At 47.4% G+C, this 20,855-nt stretch overlaps 1 protein-coding gene across 1 annotated transcript in view; it reads right to left on the bottom strand.

Moving 5' to 3' along the window:
• Xylt1 (xylosyltransferase 1) overlaps positions 1–20,855 on the bottom strand; it is a 291,364-nt gene that overhangs the window by 110,679 nt on the left and 159,830 nt on the right. The window contains exon 3 of the mRNA XM_021202279.2: positions 8,209–8,722. Coding sequence (XP_021057938.1) covers positions 8,209–8,722 — 514 coding nt within the window. The remainder of the gene's footprint in view (positions 1–8,208; positions 8,723–20,855) is intronic.

The following is a 20,855-nucleotide window of genomic DNA, read 5'->3' as shown; positions in this document are numbered from 1 at the left end:
CACACTCAGATACACCTGTGCACTCACACATACACAGCCCACTCAAGGGCATACACAAGTGCACACGCACATACTCTAAATAAACAAAGGGAGATTCTGCCCGCCCGCCCGTTGTCTTCCCACTTTGGTGGCAGGAAAGGTCCCTGGAGACAGGCAGTTGACAGCCTCCCAGTCACTCGGGCCTGTTTCTAAGTTGAGGCACACAGCACTCAGAGGTGAGCTATTAATTTGTGCTTTGTGACTCAACCTCAATCTTGATTTAGGGCAACGGAAACTCTCCTCAAAATTGTGAAGAACGAATTAGTTTACTAATTTTGCCATTAAGAGCTGATCAGTGGGACACAGTTCCCACCGTCCTGTAATCAATCACCATTTTCCATGTTTATCTCCTATTCAATTTTTACTGTAGGGTTCTATACACATCAATTTGTCCCAATGCTCTTCCTACATATGTTTTAAATTACTTTATCATTGTATAAATTTCACAGCCATTAAAAAAGCTCTAATACTGGAGTGGCTGACATGGTGTTAAAAATTGGATTAAATTCCACAGGGTAATAAATTGTGACCTAAATCCAATCTCTCATGGGTGACTGAAGGATACAATGAAAAATTATTGCTTTGTCATGTCACACAAATGCAAATACGCTGGGCGACCAGAAAGTGACAGAGAAATGGGGCAACCATAGTCTGTTCCTTATCTAAAGCAACCAGCTAACTTTGAAGACCAGTCAGGGGGTCTCCGGTGGGATCGCTCCCCCAACCCCCACCCCACGCCAGCAGCAAGTGAACTGCCTGACAGAGTGAGGCTCTTGCAGCAGCTGGAAGGCACCACAGGCAGAACACTGCACAAGCTTCTGGCTTTTGTAGGTAGCAAAGCACATGACTGAGCCTCTGGCCATAGAACCCCCGCCCCTGAATCCTGACTCTGCTACTTGTCAACTGTGTGACTGTGGCCAGTTGTCTCTCTCCGCGTGCCCTAATTTCCTGGATAACAGAGTTGGCAGAAGGAGTCATTGAGTTAACGTAAGTCACTTGCTAAGTATCATTCTTGGTAATCAGCCATCCCCAGAGAACCGCCAAGTGTGATCACAGGTTCTGGACCCCTCATCTATGAAGTTTGTGACCAGAAAGGCTCAGATTTCAGGTTCCTTACACTTGAATTTTTTTTCCCTATACATAATGAGACAGTTTATAGATGGGATTCAAGTCTAAACATGGAATTTATGTATAATTATTTACACTGTATGTATAACTTACACATATGCATGAAAGTAATTTTATATGCTATTTTGAGAGTGCCTGTTGTTGAATACTGTCTCACAACGGGTCAAATTTGGCATGTTCCTCTTGGGAAGTGGAGTTGGCTGTGCTCAGAATTAGGCAGACCTGAGCACCATGGCTCATACTGCAAGCTCAGCACTTAGGAAACTGAAACAGAAGAATCACAGAGTTTCAGGCCAGCCAGGGCTACAAAGTAATACCTTGTCTAAAAAAAAAAACAAAACACAAAAAACAAAAAAAAAACCAAAAAAAACCCAACAACAACAACAACAAAAACAACAAAAAGTGTTGTATCTTGGAACATTTCAGATTTTGAATTTTCGGATTCGGTCTTCTCAATTTACGTCTATCTATTTATTTGTTTGTTTGCTTATAGACAGGAATTTATGTAGCTCAGACTTGTTTCAAACTCACCATGAATTTAAGGATGACCATGAACTTCTGTCTTCTTACCTCCACTTCTGGAGTGCTGGGATTATAGGCCTGCTCCACCTTACCAAGTTTATACAGTGCTAGGGCGTGCTAGGGCGTGCTAGGGCGTGCTAGGGCGTGCTAGGGCGTGCTAGGGCGTGCTAGGGCATGCTAGGGCATGCTAGGTAAAGTATTGTACCCTATGAGCTACTCCTCAGCCCCCTAGACTGTCCTCTTTGAATTGCCGTCCTAAGCAAAGCTAAGGCTTTCCCAAAGGTTCTTCTGCAGACACAGTTCTGCCAGCCCTTCCTAAACGCTTCCAAAACCATCAACCACCAATCAAGGAATGATGTGTTATTGGGCCTGCAGGTGCAAACCTGTTTTCCTGGTTTTCAGGAGTCTGGTTCTATGTACCTGACAGTAACCAGCTTCTCCTAGAACGGAAACTCTATGACGGCAGCTATCGCCAACTGCCTTGCTTATGGATCTTACTCCAGCACCATTACCTGGAATGTAGTAACTGCTAAATACACGTTAGATACGTCTATCAGTGAACTCAGCCTGCTCAAGAATGTAAGCCATTCCTCCTAGAGAGTGTTAAGATCTTAGCAAGTGCTTCCAAGGAAAAACGAATTTATATCCAAAGACCATTTCTCTACCTATTTGCCATGGAGACACTTCTGTCAGACTCATGGTTCTTCCCTCTACCCTACTTGATGCCAGGTGGATAACAGCCTGCACCTTCTCTGCCTATCTCCCATCCCCGCCCTGCAATGTGAGTGTCATGAGATCCGCTGTGTTTCTCTCTTCCACCACATCTCCCATTTGGCATCCTGTTTAATGTATGATAGGTGCTTGTTGGGGACCGGACATGAAATATTCTTTTAAAAGGCTCATGTGCCAGAAGCTTGATCTACAGTGTGGTCTGTGTTCAGAGGTGGGACTTTCTGAAAGTGACTGGCTCAGAAGGGCTCTGCTCTAATGAACCCATCAGCCCATGGATGGATGCATCTTTTGGTGGCGTTGTTAGGAAGTGATGGGAACTAGAAGGTGTATTAGTCAGGGTTCTCTAGAGTCACAGAACTTGCAGATAGTCTCTATATAGTAAAGGAATTTATTGATGACTTACAGTCTGCAGTCCAAATCCCAACAATGGTTCAGTAGTAGCTGTGAATGGAAGTCCAAGGATCTAGCAGTTGCTGAGTCCCACACCGCAAGAAGGCGAAAGAGCGAGAGCCCGACTCCCTTCTTCCAATGTCCTTATATGGTCCCCAGCAGAAGGTGTAGCCCAGATTAAAGGTGTGTGCCACCACACCTTTAATCCCAGATGATCTTGGACTCAGAGATCTCCCTGTCTTAATCTTCTGGATTCAATCACCACTGTGTCTCAAGATCTCCATACCAAGATCCAGATCAGAAACTTCTATCTCCCAGTCTCCAGATTAGGTTCACTGGTGAGCCTTCCAATTCTGGATTGTAGTTCATTTCAAATATAGTCAAGTTGACAACCAGGAATAGCCACTACAGAAGGCAAAGCTTATTTGGAAGGAATGGGTCACTAGAGCCATGGCCCTGAAGGGTATATCTGGTCCCCAGTCCTTTCCTTCCTGACGTTGCACTCTTGCTGCCACGAGTGAGCAGCTCTGCTCTACAGCACGATGCCCATCACACCTGCCCTGGTGCTCTGCCCTGTCTTGCTACAGCCACAAAACAAGGAAGCCAAGTGAGCAGGGACCACAACCTCTGAAACAGAGGCCAGACACCTTTCCTCCATTAAGATGTGTTGTTCAGGCAGTTTTGTCACAGCTAAGAGACACAGTCAACGTGGCTGTTTGGTGCATCCTTTGACTTAGTGAAACGGGTAACATTGATGTGTGCTGGGGGAAGAGATTGAGGTTCCTGTTCAAGACGGGTTTCCACGGCATTCTTCGGGTACCCTACACTCTCCCCCGGGTTATGAAAAAGTCAGAGGATGCGAGCTAGGATTTCTTTTATTCCCGTATCTCAAATCACTCAGTAGCAACAGATACTTGATGAACACTGAGCCTGGTGCCAGGTGCTGGAAGAATCAACAATTTTGTTCAAATTTATGAAAAAAGAAGCTTGCCAACTGTACAACTCAAAATTACCAGTATTCTCAGACTGCCTGTGACATTCCTGGCAAAGGGGTCCCAGATGCTAGTGTCTCCATGGTTACCCGGGAAAGGGAGAGTTCTTGTGCTAAGGGGCGAGGTAGCCAGGCAAGAGGAGACAGGTACTCATGTGCTCCAGGCCAGCAAAGCACCCTGCCTGCTCTGCCTCCCAGCCGTGCAGGAGCTTTATCCGGTTCCAAAATCCCCTTCCAGCCATGAACAAAAGGGAAGCCGATTAGTCAGGCTCTCTCTTGGCAGAACTGCTCCAAGCTGCAGCTCATAAGGGCAGAGTGAGAAACGTGCTCCCAATCCCCTGGTCTACAGAGGTCATTGTGAGCGCACAAGAAAAACCCCGTCTAGCCATGATCCTCTTGTTTAAAAATACACTTGGCTTGAGGAGTGCTTATTCATAAGGGAAGTTTCCAGAAGATGTGCCTGACCACAACCAGGAAAGGCCTCTTGCATGTCCTGTCAGGGAGGCTTTCCTCCTCCTGAGCAAGCTCTCAGCTTAGTTTTCAGGCACATCACTTAGGGACCAACACATTCTGGAGACAAGTTTAAAAGGAGGGTTACCTCTCTAGAAGGGGCAGCAGCTGGACATCTCTGGGGAAAGAGGAGGAGGTGACAAAGGCGAGAGGGAGGCAGAAGGGTCACTTTTGATGTTAGCTTTCTAGAAAGCCAGCTGCCTTTCTTCTCAATTTTAACAGCCAAGTGCCTTAGAAAAGTCTCAGTAGAACTGTCCTGGGTCGGACACTTCCAGATGGGAGATCTGGGGGGCTGTTGGCTATAGCTCCCTGAGACACACAGGTGCTGATTTATCCCATAGCCAACTTGATTGGACTGAGAGGCATCTAGGGGACAAGGGAAGTAGTTTCTGGGTGTGTCTTTGGTGGCATTTCCAGGTGGGATTAGCTTAGAGGGGAAAGCAAGCCCCCACTGTGGGTGGTGCCATCCTATAGGCTTCAGACCAAGATGGATTAACGAAAAGGAGGTTTCCCCCCAGCTCAGTTTGCCTCTGCTTCCTGGCTTCTATGCCATGAGCTCTTGTGCTTTGGCAAGCCTTCTCTACCACAAAGGTCTGAGACTGAGTCTCCAGATGATTTGGGAATGAGGTAAAGGCAGGGATGTGGCTTCAGCCCTAGACTTTCATGATCTCGATTTAAAAACCACCTTTTTTTTTTTTTTTTTTTTTTTTTTTTTTTTTTTTTTTAAGGTTTGTTTTATTTATGTAGCTACAGTCCATAAGACACAGGGAGTTTCAATCAGGGTGACTCGGGGTTCCTAAGGTAGAGAGGAATTCTATGCAACTCTGTGAGTGTTGTGTATGAGCGTGTGTGTGTGTGTGTGTGTGTGTGTGTGTGTGTACACATATGTATGGGTGTGTATGTGTGCATACATGCATATGAGAATTCAGATACAATTTCATGTGTGTGGGTATGTCTGTATGAGCATGTATATGTATGTGTGTTTCCATGCATGTGAATATGCATTCTTATGTATAAACATGTATGTGTACATGCACATGTGCACTTGCATGAGTGTGTGTGTGTGCGCGCGCGCGTGTGCATCAGCTTTGTGGCTGCAGTGAGTATCCTATCTTTGGGAGGGTTTGCTGAGGGTCTGGAGACACCTTCTTCTGAGGTCATACTCAGGGACAGGTCTTTCCACAAAATCCCTAAGAATCTCTCTCTCTGCATGTAGTCTTCTGCCCCTGTATATGTGCAAGCAGGTAACCGTTGTCCTCCGATGGAATGGAGGAAGTCTTCTATTCACTTCCCCACAGGAGGCAGCAAGTGAAGGTCAGAAAAGGAAGAATGGCCCTGTAGAGAGCCAGTCTTCTCCAGAGCGTCCCCTGGGCTGAGTGGGGACGAGGGTGAGAGACATGCGAAGCAGGGGAGTCACAGGAACAAAGCTCCTCACAGAAGTTCACACAGAAAATGAACTTCCTTCCCTCTGGATCTGTCCCGAGGCTCTGAGGAACTGGCCTTCAGTGGCTACGGTCTGGGGGAGGCCCAGTGAATGCCTCTGTGTGGGGAGGACCAGCAAGGTTCCTATATAGTCTGATGTCAAGTGTTCCTCCATTGTGCCTCTTTTCCTCATTTTGCAAGAGATAAAAAAGGACCACTAGGCCACAGCCCATCCCTCCAGAGCAGACGGAATTCCGGGTGTCATGGTTTCCAGAAGGGAAGGCAGTCTCCCTGTGGGGTGTAATTACATCCCTGCTTTTTGCAGAAGAATAGTTTATGGCTTAAATGCTATTAATTGTAAGCCATTCTGTTTCACGGGAAGTTGTTCATTGATAACTACCCAATTAGAGTTATTTTGCAATTAGTCTATTCACAGTAAATTTACTGCAAAGGGGAGGCCACGGTGCAGGAAATTAAAGCATCGTGGGTCTGGTGTGCCATGTGTCTTAAATGCCAACTCCATTAACCAGTTTGGAGGTCCCTGGAGGGCATGCCACCTTCGCCAAGGCAGAGACAGCCAACCCTGCAGGCAGCCCCAGTGAGCTCACGCTAGACTGCAGACATCTCAGCACGACCCAGGAGAAGCGCTGGAAGGTCTGCTATTCGGTGGTGGATGACTGTGTCGTAAGCTGTTAAGGCAAATATCTGCGTAATGTGCAGCAGTGACCAGGTACATTTGCTTAACTGTGCAGTCTTTAAACCCTCTGAGACGAATAAATACCACACCAAGGCACTGAGAGGGCAGGCAACTTGCTGCAAGTCTCAGAGCTTGTGCAGAGGAAGTCCGAGACGCAAATGCAGGCACTCCAGCCTGGCACCTAGGCCCCACATCATTGCCACAGGCTCTCTGTTTCCTCAGCTGACACTCTCCCTTCTCCCTCAGGCGATACTGAGGAGAAGGGCGCACACCTCTCAGGCAGCTAGATTTCTTTGGGGTTTGTATAACTCAAGCTGAAGTGAGAATCCGTTTCCGCCCCGACGGCTAACAAACTCGTGGACGGAGACTCCGACTCTTCATCCTGACTTCCAGTACGGGCTTTGCTGTTAGATGCACACCTCCACCCAAATCCTAAACCTGCCTGAGCATCAGCTTCCTGAGGAAAGGATTCATGGAGATAGAACAGCACTGACTATGGACGACTCTTAGCATAATGATGGATGACTTACGGCTTTTCAACTTGATAACGTTGGGAACGAAAACTCATCCCAGCTCCATCCTGCTTCCCCCTTTCACTGCGGCATTTAATAACTTTTACAACGCAGTCAACACATTGTCTTAACCTAAGCTTTGCTTTTGTTGCTTTGACCAACCACAGGCTCGGAAACTTTCTCAGCACATTTAAGGTGGACCAGACTATACTAGGACATTCCATAGGTCAGATGTATTGCATGTCTTTCCAGGATGGAAGCCTCTTGCAATCTGGAAAGCAGTCTGAATCCACTGGAACCTAACCAAGCGCATCGATGTTTGTGTACTTTCTCATAAGATCTGTGATAAAGATATACAACCCAATGACCATACAGATTTGCTCCTTGGCCCTTCAGGAGCAAGCATGCAAGCTCTAAGCATGACAGGAGCTATATTACCTTGGTTCAGACTTCCAAAGTGCCCCTGTCTGGCACTGGCTAAGAACAGCTCTTGGAAACATTGCATTCCACTTAATTATTGCTGCACACAAAGTGCCAAGTGCAATCAAGAACACAGACAGGAGCCACCTGGACCACACAGAGGCTTGGGAAGGGAGGATCTTTTAAAATCTGTCTATTGAACAGGAAGTGTTGCATAGATGCACATTTGCTGCAACAAGCTCAAAAAGTCACGCTGAACTTGACTAAGAGGGAACATGTGAAGGCCATGTTAGCCTCCTTTCCTATCTTTCCTTGGGACACTTGGAGTTTGGGACCACAACCCGTCTAATAAACTGTGTGGCTACATAGAACCATGAAGAGGTGTCCCTCAGGATCCACGGGGGTTTGGGAACCAGACCCTATAATTCCCATATCCAACAGTGTCCTTTCTCTTATGAGAAATGGTATAGTGTTTGCGTATACCCTGCACATCCTCCTCTATGCTTCAAATAATCTCTGGGTGACTTATAGTTCCTTATGTAATGTTGGAGCTGTACAATATTGCATACGTAAAAAGCCTAGGTTTGACAGAGTCTAATTTTTTCTAATTTCTGTAGCCTGTAAATTCCAGATATCTATGAACACAGCACAACACATCTGCAGACACCGAGATCATATCTGCTAAAGGTCATATGATACTAACACATGTCATGATTTTGTAAAACTTTCCTTATAGCTGATGGCAGGAGTTCCGAGTTCCCAGACAAACCAGATCTTGTGGCCAGGGTTTCAGAGGGCCTGAGAAGGCAGAGAAATAGGGCCAGGAACAGGAGAAAGGAACTTACCTTCTAAGGGACAGAATCGAGCCACCTTCTCTGGCATCAGCAGCCCCAGCTTGTGGCGACAGTAGGTTTCCGCAATCTCTTGGCGACAGTGCTTGGACTTAGCGCGGGTCAGTGCTGAGATGGCCTCCTTGCCAGAGATGTCACACTTGGGGGCCTGGTCAGACTTGGTTTCGGGGGACCCACCACCACCACTCTTCCTGGCATGGCTGTGTCTTGAGAGATCCTTCCCTTGGCTACTGTTGCCTGTGGCTTTCTCCCGAGGAGGCAGCAGTTCTTTGGGGCCTTTCCCCAGGACTGACTGGCCCTGTCCTTTGTCCTGGGCATCCAGCTTTCTCTGCAAATGCTCCTTCTGCCTGCTGGGTAGCTTCTTTGCCAGCTCTGGCTGGTGCTTCTGCTTCTGGGTCCTGGGGGCAAAGTTGCTGTTATCCACATTCTCAAAGTCCTTGGGGACTGAGTTCTCGTTGTTGCTGTCGGTCCGAACTTTCTCTTTGGGACGGTGAGAGAAGTAGCCATCCTGGAAGATTAGAGAAACAGAAAATTGTCACTGAGCAGTGCTGGTAAGTAGGCTGGCCCTGAGAGGGTGACAGGTGGAGAAGCTCGAGCCACGACTACCATTCTTCCCTCTCTTATTGGCTGGGACTGTAGAAATACTTTTCTCCTTAAGTGTTAGTTTCCCACTCTGCTCCCACAAGACACCCTCTCCATGCTCCCAGTGACCAGGACAGTGACTGCGATTCTCAAAGATCCCCTCCTCCACTCTACTGTCTGGGGAAATTTTCCCTCTGGGCTTCTGTTCAAATGGCAGCAGGAGGTGCTGTAATGGTATACAGTAGAGCTGGAATCTTCAGGATCAAAACATAAAGGAGACAATATGGACCAACGCTGTATACATTGTATATATTTTATATATTGCATACACTGCCTTAAGGGCAAGCAAATCTATCTGTGCCTATAAGAGAAGGTAGGCTTGGGCTGCTGTCAAGTCCATAAACAAGACAGTGTGCCTTGTTATCTTTTAATTTAGTTTAATTTAACTTGATTTATATCCACAGTGCAGTCCGTGCCAAACAAGCCTGGCAGTGAGTCTCAAGAAAGATGCAAACCTGTGACCTTTACTTCCCTAGCTGTCCTGGGCTCAGGACCATGGGCCTACCCATCCCGGGAGAGTGCTCTGTCATGGAGTTTTCATGAGCAGTCATATCCCACAGCCCTTTTAAAATTTTGCTTTATTTTACTTTTGTATTCTGAGACCAAGTCTCACCAGGTGGGCCAGGCTGGTTCTGAACTTTCTCTGCGGTCAGCTCCTCCAGCTAATTGTAGATATCAGGTGCTGGCACTGCCTTCAGGATAGCTCAACCATCTCCTCAAGAGATGCGGTTACCACGGCACCAGGGACTCAGGGTGCCCCCATCCACCGTCCCCCACCCCAGCTGCTACTCAACTGCTATGGGATGTTAAAGTACTCCAGAAAGAGAGCAGCAGGAGGTTTGCCTTCTGGAATGAATTGTCCACAGGCACTTGACAGCTTCTAGAGAGTCTGTGTGAGGCACGGTGAAGGAGGATCAGGCGTTTCCAGAGGCCTGAGAACTCCATCCCCCAGAGTCTGTGCTGTCTTCTGTAGTGACCACAGTTCTACCTCACCGGCTTCCCTGTATTTTCTCCTTCAAAAGTTTTATTTTATTGTTGTGGGAGTAAGATTTCCAAAACATGGCAAGAATTATGAGACCGACCTAATCAGCCTCCCCTCCCTCTCCTTTTAAAGATAGAATCTCACTATGAAGCTCTGGCTGGCCGGGGACGTGCTATGTATGTATGCTTTATGTGCACATGAGCACAGTTGGAGGTCACAACAACATGAATAACTGTATCAAAGAAGTCACAGCAGAGCCAATGCTATGCTCAGGGACAGCTGACCAATGTAAACATATTACATGTGGTTTGTTTGTTGGTTTGGTTTGTTTTTTGGTGTATGTGTGTGCACATTTTGTTTCATTCTGTCATTTTTTAATTTGATTTTTGTTTTTTATGAGATAGCAAGTGAGAGAAAGAGAGAGAGAGAGAGAGAGAGAGAGAGAGAGAGAGAGGAGAGAGAACATGAAGTTGTCTGAGTGTGGAAGTAGGGAGGATCTTAGAGGAGTTGGGAGGAAAAGAATATGATAAAAACATTTAATAATAATAATAATAATAAGCATAATGTCCCATGCCTGTAATCTCAGCACTGAAGTGGAAGAGGCAGGGGAGAGCTACAAGTTAGACCGACCGGTCTGATCAACTCACCTAGGTACAGACAAGCTTGGATTACACAAAGAGACTGTCTCAACAAACAGACAAATCCCTGGGTAACTGCCCATCGCATCCCTTGAAGATGTTCACAGAGTGCAGGGCCCCAGAGCAGGACCCTCACGCTGTGTCCCTACAGCTCGGGGACACAGGGAAGCAGGAAGAGTAGACCTCACCAAGAAGAGAGTAGACACAAAGAGGCCAAGGAACTGAGATAACAGCACAAAGTGACTCGGACTCATTGTGCCTCCTTCCTCATCTGGAACACAGATGATGTTTACCTCATGGGCATCTTGCTGAGGGTGAATGTGCTGGAAAATTATGGAAGATTCTTCCTATTCAACCAAAGTAGGAGGGAGAATAAGAAACAGACACCAACTATGTGTGACTAGTTAATCCAATGCCTGGGGCTGGAGAGATAGCTAAGTAGTTAAGAGGGCTGCAGATCCCAACATCCAGGAGACAGGAGTACCTTAGGGCTTGCTAACTTCCTACCTAGCCAAGAAAGAGGGAGTAACTTGTTCAGGGAGAGACTCTGCCTCAAAGGAATAGGGAACAAGTGACAGAGGACACTCAATACCTTCTCCTAGCCTCCCTATGCAGAAGTCTGTGCACCCACAGCCACAGTTTTACACACACACACACACACACACACACAGAGGCATACACATTTACGCACAAATAAATCTTCCAAACTGTTTTGTGTTAATTTGCTGCTGCCTGTCTCTACTGATCTACACATTGGTTACGACTTCTCCACTTTGAAAGGCCATGCCCCTTTTATTCTTAGAGAATCCAACACTCTCACCTTGGATTATTTATGCAAATACAACCCTTTGACTTGTTTTTATTTTAATGTACTTATTATAATGATTGTTCATTCAAACATTTGCGCGCATCTCAGAACTTCTAATTGCTCCTGCCTTGCCGTCCCTCAAAGCTGTTTCATTTTTATTCCAGATGAATAATTAAGTATACTAATGTCCTCCACCCCCATTCAACCTTGGGCTTGTTTAGAGTTGATTTTGATCAGGTAGAAAGATGCAGCTGCCAGACTCCTACACACACACAAACACACACACACACACACACACACACACACACACACATCTTTTTCTATCTTTCTTTTGGTCTCTAATGATCAGACTTCTTTTAGGTCAACTGAATCTCAATCTCTGGGTTCTGTTTCTCAGAGCTGAGGGTGGTAGCTGTGACCTCCCCCTCCCCCTCCCTCTCCCTCCCCCTGCATTTAGGGATTACAGCCTTTACTTTCATTGCTTGTGTGGGATGAGCACTGGGTGGGGAGAGGAGCAGACATGTCTTGCTTTAGTGACTGTATAATTTTCTCATCTGTAATAGGATGGGTCCCACATGGGTTTTAGTAAACACTGTCTGAGTTGGTTGTTAATCAATATGATTGACTGGTAAAGTTGTTTTTCAGCTCATTGCACACTAATCTGATAAAGTTTAAGAGACCAAGGATGGCTGCTCCGAAGGATACTGGTGCCGTCCCAGACATAGCCCAGATCACTATCTCTAATGGGATGTTGGTGTCAGAGGTCATGGGTCAGGCCACGGAGTCTGTTGATGCTTTGCTCTCGTTGAAGGCTTCTCTGTACGCCTGGACTTTGGATTCACATTGTTTTCTCGCCCTTTCAGAAATGAGTAGAGGAGATAGAACTTGTGCCTAATGGAAAGAAGCTGCTATTGAAGATGTTTGTTGAGGGGGTACCATGGATCTGGACCCCCAAAAGTTCTGAATGTGTTCAGAGAGGGAGGCTGGCCTGAGCCCAGCAGGCCCCTCCATCCTTGACTAACCCCTCATCCTGAGCCTTCTCTTCACCAAGTCCTCAACACTGGTTTCCAGAGACTGGAAAGACTGCAAAGTTCTATCTGCTCAGAGCTGCCTTTCCATGATGGGTCTAGTCCGCCTCAAGTGCCTGTCTTAAAAATCTCATGGCTAATTGGGCCAGTGGCACTGGCCTGTCTTCCTAGCTTCTTGGGAGAAGCGACAGAAAGGTTATAGGTTATAGGTTATAAGTCTAAGGTTATAGATTAGGCTTTAGAGCGAGTTCAATGCCAGTCCAGGCAACTTACAGAGGCTCTACTTCAAAATTTAAATAAAGAAATTGTGAAAGGGGTTGGAAACATAGCTTAGTAGACGACAGAGAGCTGAGGATGTACAAAGCACTGGGTTAAATTTTTGACACCATAGGAACCTCAGATAGGAAGGGAGGGAGGGAGGGAGGGAGGGAGGAAAGGAGGGAGGGAGAGAGGGAAGGAGGAAAGAGACAACGTGAGGGATGAAAGAGAGGAGGGAATGGAGGGTGGGAAGGGGAGGAAAAATAGGGAGAAAAACTCAAAATTCGTCACCCATCTGAAAAAGCAGGCCACTGACTCTAGCCATCACATGGAAACCAGCCCTGTGCCCAGCTGGTAGTGCAGGGACTTAATGTCCATAAGCACCAACCAGAGGCCAGGAGAGTTTGCTGGGATGACAGGAGTGTGCCGACACACCTAGATCCACACAAGCTGTATGGACACTTCTGGTGTTTCCCTGGTGTTTGAAACTGTTCGGTTTCCTGCCTGCCCTGCGGCCTGATCAGCTTCTGGTTGCCTTGCCCTCCTTCCAAAGGCCTAATCATCTCTGGACACATCCGTTAAGCTTATCTCTGAGGGATCCTTTCCTGTAGTGCAACAGTCATCTCTGGTAAACTCTGTGATGCCAACATCTGGATCTGCCTGGACTGCAGCCCCAGAGAGCATCGGGGCTAAAGGCTGCAGAGGCCAAAGGACATGCTGGCTTAGAGCCCTTGCCTGTTCCCTCTTCCCAAGACCACCAAGGCCCGGGGAATATCTAACCTCACACTTTCTAGCTCTTTCTATGTCACAGACACGACAACGCTGTATACACAATAGGAAAGGAAAACAAAGGCTTCAGAGGGCGAGAGCGGATGCAACCCAGAGTCCCGGGAAGTCCCAACACAAGCTGCTTCTTGCCCCCTGCACACCCTACATGTCTTCCCTGTCAGCCTTCCCTTCCTCCTCCTTTCTAACTAACCTTCCTTCTCTTCCTTTTCTTAGACTCTCACTACTTGCACAGGCTTGTACCCAACTCACAGTCTTCCTGGCTCAGCCTCCATAATATTGGGATGATAGGACCGTGGCAGCACACCTAGATCCTGGAATACAATGTTTAAAAGCTGAAATGCCTGGGGAGATGGGCCGGCAGGTCAAATGCTTGCCAGGTTAAGTGCTCCCCAGAACCCACTGAAAAAGCCAGGTATAATGGTGCCTGTCTGCACTCCTGTGCTGGGCAGGCAGAGAGAGGCAGATCCCTGGAGCACACTGGCTAGTGAGTCTAGTCAAATCACTGAGCTTCAGGTTCACTGAGAAACCATGTTGCCAAAATAAGGCAGGAATGAAGACCCTGGCCATGGATGTTGGCAGTCCACATGCACACACACCCACAAGCCAAATGTGTAGCTGTGGGCTCAAGTCTGATTAAATCATTTTTGCAATGGGGTTTTCTTTATTTTGAAATCAATAGATTCTTAACTTGATTATCCCCAAAAGGTCACAATGTAAGATGACAGTCTTGTCAGACTCTATCACAGGACCCAGGCTCAGCTCGCCTAATAGTCCCAGCAACATGCACTCCAAAACAAACCAACAAATGAAAGAACCTTAAAAGATAGGTCAGGGGTTGGCAGAAGTCCAGCCACGTATCTGTCCATGAAATCCCCCCTGGAAATCACTACAGGGGACTTCCTTTACACCTGTTTCTGTTGATTATGGTGTCTTCATGGTGGAATGACAGAACTTCAGACAACTGAGAACACAGGATTCTCAAAGCCCCGGTCGGCTTTCTGCAGGCAACCAGGCACGACTTCCCATAAAGAAGTGAAGGCCAAGATAACCAGGCTGGGGGGGGGGGGTCACTGGGAGATCCCAAGCAAGGTCTGAGCCAGTGAGAATCAGATGTCAGAGACTGTGGAGGCTGGAGACCCTCCCAGACATGAAGACCGCCATGCCCACTAGGACGTGGCACTGAAAATCCGCTGTGTTGGCACCTGCTTACATTCCATGGAGGTGGGGGTGGGGATGCGGGCAAGGACACCACACTAGTTTACACCGAAACTGCCTTTTCTGAGTTCCAAACCAGTTGCAGAAGTTAAAAGCGGAGAAGCAAGCTGGGAGGGGGAGGGTGGCTGGAGGAAGAGCTAACAAGGAAAGGCGTTCCAGAGAGAGAGGTACAGACAGTGGAGCTGCAGCACAGACATGCATACATACATACATATGCACATTACAGACGTGGCCCTGCAGCACACAGTAGGGCCGCACGCCCTGCAGTCTGGGCCCATGGCTGTTCAAGAGCGACCTGTTTTTTCAAATTGACCCCAGGGGGCGACTCCATCTCTGTCGATGCAGCCTGGCACGTGCCGACCTTTGGCTGCAGACTCATCGACTGATGTTAGCAGGAATACCTGCCTGGCTGCCTCAGACTCAGTTCCCTACTGTCTCCTGGCCTTTTCTTTCCCCAGCCCCAGGCAGATTTAAATCTCAACACCCTGTTTGCCTTCAGGGTCATCTTTCTCTGGGTACCTTCCTAGGCCTCTCTTGCTTCAACCTCTGCATGTCTGCTTAGTCCCAGCCCTCACCCTTCTCCACAAACTCCTACCCAGGTCCCCGTGGGACAGGCACTTAAGGAGACGAATGGGTCTCCAGCAGATGAAAGACATCCCGATCCACAACTCATCCTTTGCCTCTGGGACTCCTCCCCCCTCCCCTTGCCACAAGTGGGTGATAAATGGCACGCTGGTGAGCTCATTACCACAGCCTCTGAGGAAATACTCCTGAGGCCTGCCACATCAGTGAGGGAAGACACCTGTAAACAAAGAAATATAGAAACATGCACACACACACACACACACACACACTCACACTCACAGGCATGCATGCACAGACATAAATGCAAGTCATACATATAAAAACACACATACACATATATACATATATACTTATACATATATGTATACCACACACATGCATATACACACATATACATACACATATACATATACACATTATATACAAATCTACACAGGCATCCGCACATGCATCCACACAAACACACACTACAAATTCAATGATGTCTCTTCATCTGAAAGCCCAGGCTACTTGGGTTAGGGAAAGGAAAAAAGAAAAAGAAAGAAAGCTCTTCATATTGCCAGCCATGTGATTTCAGACTAAAGCTCCCAGCAGCTGCCGATAAATTATTTTTACTGTGTGGAGGTACAAATGAATATACCACCTTCCTGCCCTAAATCTCCTTTATGAGTCTCTGCTTGCCTTGGCCCACCGACCTGAGTCAGGGGTTGGCAAACATGTTTTCATTGGCTAGATTCCTGCAGAAGGCCGTGGTCTCTCAAGCTGCACCCCTGCACAATGCAAGCGTCCCATTGACACTTCCTGTTTATACCTAGGCCTGGGCTGGCAGAGGACATGTCTGTGTCCACAGTAACAGCCACACTTGCATTGCATTCAAGCTTTTGGAAAGCCTCTGCATGGGAAATGAGGGGATGTGACCATGGTAGCTGGTGCTGGGCTTGAGGGGATGCTGCCCTGGGACCAGGTGTGCCCCTCCCGATGGGACACATCACCAGGCTCCCCAGTCATTACCTACTCAGCTTCAGGGTGGAGTTGTGAGGCTCACCACAGCTCATTATGTGTGTCACTGTCCCAAAAGAAGTTGCTGCTCACTCCCTGCAGAAGCAACGTGGTGGATCATCTGATTCTTAAGCTGCCCGAACCAGGAAGATCTATGCAAAATCTCAGAGAGTGTGACACAGTAGAGGACCACCAGACACTGTCCAGCAAAGTGATTCAAGAGCACACTCCACCTTTGCTCTGCTAGACTGAAACCCATCCTTTCCACTTCCAAACTGTGTGATGCTTGGGAGAGAGTTCATTAACTTCTCCGAGCCAGCTTTTCTTCCTATGGAAGATATGGATGCTTACAGCTAAATCCTCAAGGTCAGTGAGATGCCGTGGCTTTGTCGGAGTGACAGCATACATAGATCACACCAACAGACATGGCTGTCAAACACAGTGACCTCCCAGTGATCTCTCCTGAGTCCATTCACAGGTACTTCCTGGGTGTCAAGCATGAGCCATTTGGTAACTCGGGCACCGAGGATGTGTGTGGGCGTAAGAGAGAAGCCTGCTCCTGGGACACTGTACGCTAGAGGGACAGGTCCCAACAACCAAGTCTGCAGGTTCTATAATAACTTCCTTGTCATCTTATCTATTTGGAAAGCTGGGGAGCCAAGGCCCACTGGAGTTCCCTCAACAGAGTTAGGAGCAAGCACTATTGCTGTAGGGATGGGACAGACACTGGCTGTTTGGGTGGGCATCAGGTGAAAAGGTGGGCTATTTCTGCCTCCTCTTGTCCATTCTGTCCTGTGTGTGTGTGTGTGTGTATGTGTGTATATGCGTGTATGCATATGTGCATATGCATATGTATGTGTATGAATTGTTTTTTGTGTGTATATTATGTGTATATATGTGTATGAATTGTATTTGTGTGTATGTATAGGTGTATATGTATGTATGTATATGTTTGTATATGTATATGTGTGAATATATATGTGTGTGTATGTGTATGAATTGTATTTGTGTATGTATATGTGTCTATGTGTATGTATGTGTGTATGTATATGTGTACTGTATGTATATGTTTGTGTATGTGTATGAATTGTATTTGTGTGTATCTGTAAGTATATGTGTGCATGTATATGAATTGTATTTGTGTGTATGTGTGTGTGGTATGTGCACATGTACATATGTGTGCATATGAGGAGTCAGATGTTGATGTTGGGTGAGTTGTCTTTCTCCATACTGTATTTTTTGAGGCATAGTCTCTTCTGCCCATTTCCAGTCGCCACTGCTGGGTTTACAGGCATACGCCACCACATCTGGATTTTATGTGAGCTCTGAAGGGAGGTTCTGTGCTTGTGGGCGAGTACTTTATCCTTGGCGACATGCCCCAGGCCCCACTGGTGCACCTTTCCTTGTGTGGCCAGCTATGCCCAGGAGTCTGAAGTCTGGCTGGAGTCAGAAGTTAGATGGCCTTGTAGCCTCTGGTGCTGTTTTCCACTAGACCAAGAAGCACTCTGCCATCTGCCTGCTTCATTCAATACCTTGGTACAGTTGCATCCTGTCTTTTTCTCCCCTCCACGTCTGCTTATTTGTGTAGGCTTCAGGTCAGGCAGCTCCAGACACCTTCCTTTCTCAACACCTCCGCTACCTAGATGACACAAGTGCATCCTGCGTCTAGCTTTTATGTTTGTGCATGAGGACTGGGATCTGAACCCAGGACCTCATGCCCCTTCAGCAAGCACTCTTTTTGCGGGTTCTCTCCTTCTCGTAATCAACTCTGCCCTTGATTGCGCAACATAGAGAGCATTCACCGCATCTAGTCCCCTGGCTCTCAATCATAGCTCAGCATCGGCCTCACTGGGAGCTTACTAACCACTAACACGGGAGATGCCCATTTACTGGGTCTGTGATGCCGTCTGGGAGTTGAGCTATGAGGAGACTTCTGGGTGACTTGAGTGGGAAGCAAAGGGTGTGCCCAACACCTACTTCCCCTCCGAAGATGGCCACTCTTACAGCTTGGGGATGGATGTGAATCACCAATACTGGTATAAGCGGCCCAGCAGGGAGCTGTCCTGCTGGATAGTAGAGGATGCAGCTGGCAGAGGGGGTAGCATTGGGAACATCATGCCTACTTACACCCCAGGCTGTGGCTCTGCTTTGCAATACAGCATTCTAGACATGGTTCTCAGGCTGAGCATGGTAGCCTATTACAGTGCTATTGCCTAATGTAGTCCTTGGCTCACCTCCCTGCTCCCCAGACGAATCAAGGTTTTTAGTAGTCTGTTCTATTCTGCATCCTAAATGTTCCCAAAGACCCATGCATTGAAGGTTCCATCCGAAGGAACTATAGGGAGGGGTAGAACCTTTTAGGATGAGGGGTCTGGTAGAAAGAAGTCATATCCTTTTTTTTTTTTTTTTTTCTAGACAGGGTTTCTCTGTGTAGCTCTGGCTGTCCTGGAACTCACTTTGTAGACCAGGCTGGCTTCGAACTCAGAAATCCACCTGCCTCTGCCTCCCGAGTGCTGGGATTAAAGGTGCGTGCCATCACGCCTGGCTAAGACGTCATATCCTTAAGGGCTTTCTTGAGGGGAATATGAGGACCTTGAATTCTTACTCTGTCTTTGCCTCTGGGTGTCTTTGGGTCGAACAGGCCTCCTCTGCCCCATGATCTGACTAGATGTGATGAACTACACACCCAAGTAACTGTAATTTCATATCTGAAATTAAATGTCCGAAATAATGAGACAAAACAGGCCTTCTAGGCCAGTCCAACCTTCTCACATTGTGACATGATGCTGTCATCTACCAAGCCCATGCTCTAGAACCACAAGTTAAGTTTCAAGAAATAACACACACACACACACACACACACACACANNNAGAGAGAGAGAGAGAGAGAGAGAGAGAGAGAGAGAGAGAGAGAGAGAGTATAATTATTAAATTAACAAATTCCATACGTTCGCAACCTTGAATCTGTCTGTGTTCATCATTTCCTGAAGGCTGTTTATGGCACACACCTTGAAAAGGTAATGATCTTGGATATTTAGACACAACAGGGGACACCCACTAACAGAGTCCCCTCTGCAGCTCACACTGTGTTACATCTCAGAGTCAGCCCCATATTCCTCATGGGAAAACACAAGGCAGATTGGTCTCTGTGCTGTTTGCTTCTGCACGTTGTTCTCTTTCTCACAATCGAGGTCCCCAGGCACAAATAAAGAAGTGTGATGATAATTTGGGTTTAAAGACCCCGGTGCCATCCACTTTCCTTTTCCTTCCCGCTTTGACACTGTCAATGCATTTCTAGGGTCCAGGGGATGACAGCTGTGTTAGACTAACCTCTTTTAAGACGCAGCTGCATAGAGAGCAAGGGGACAGGGGAGCAAAAGGGAAAACATCCTTAGAAATGATTTCTGACAGGTGACCAGATACATTAAAATAACAACATTTAGTTTGTCTTGCTAGCTCGAGGCAAAAGTTGGCTCAGGTGGGACCAGAGGCTGCAGGCAAAACACAGACAAGGAAGGCTTAACCTGAACTGGCCCAGTTCTCTAAAGGACACTGGCTCTCCCAGGGTTCCACCCTTAAATGGTACACTGGCGCCTCAGCTCAGTGACCTGCTAGGAGCAGGGAGGATGAGGACCAATCTCTAAGGGAGTAAATCGAAAGGGGAAATCTTGGGTTGGGGCTGAGGGACTTTGCTCCTGGGTTTAGTGTCCAGGCTAAAGGATTCCCATCAAACCTGTCCTCATGGCACTACTTGCACCAGACACCTCTCTATTGCTGTCATAACAACACCATGACCAAGGCAGAAGGAAGGGTTTATCTGGGCTTGCAACTCCAGAGGGATGAGAGTTCATCACCACCGTGGTGAGAAAGCATGGCAGCAGGCAGGCATGGTGTTCGTGCAGCACTTCAGAGCTTACACCTTGAATTCCAGACAGGAAGCAGAGAGCCAACTAGAAATGCCATGAAACTTCAAAGCCCATTCCTATGTTCCACTTCCTCCAGTAAGGGCCACACCTCCTAAGCTGCCCAAGCAGGGCTATGAACTGGAGACCCAGTATTCAAAGGCCTGAGAATGTAGGATACTTATCATTCAAACTACCACACTAGTCAATACAAAATAAAAGGGTGTGGCTCAGTGGTAGAGAGAACACTTGCTTAGCAATGCACAGGCCCTGGGTTTGATCAGCACCACCTACCAAAAAAAAAAGGGAAAAAGACGCTAGGATGTATAACAGGACCAGGAGACACATATCCTTACAGAAAGCAATCAGCGCTCACTATACATGCATACTCACAGGATGCCATGTGACAAATGTCATTTCATCCTCATGAGGACCCCCCACATGCAGCTTTTACTCTTGCCAAGCCCATTTAACAGACAAATAAACTGAGGCACGGGATGGTTACTGGCCTTCCCCAGGCCACAAAGTGAGCAAGAAGCAGACCAGTGTTAGTTCAGGGATTGTGTCCTCTAATCACCTTGCACTGGACATATACACTGAAGTCCTGAAACATCTGAAATGCTCTGTGGTCCTGGCTGGCTGGAAACAAAGGAACAGTCTAGTCTCTCTTGGAGGGAGGGAGGAGCCACCTTGCAAAGGCGCAGACTGACACATCTAGAGGTGAAGCCTGGACAACAGGAACAGATGGAAGCAGGGGAGCAGATGCTAATGCTCTTTGCTGTTTCCATATGCTTT

This window comes from Mus pahari, chromosome 1 (assembly GCF_900095145.1).
Source record: "Mus pahari chromosome 1, PAHARI_EIJ_v1.1, whole genome shotgun sequence".
NCBI lineage: Eukaryota > Metazoa > Chordata > Mammalia > Rodentia > Muridae > Mus > Mus pahari.
This window is presented reverse-complemented; position numbering and strand designations above follow the sequence as displayed.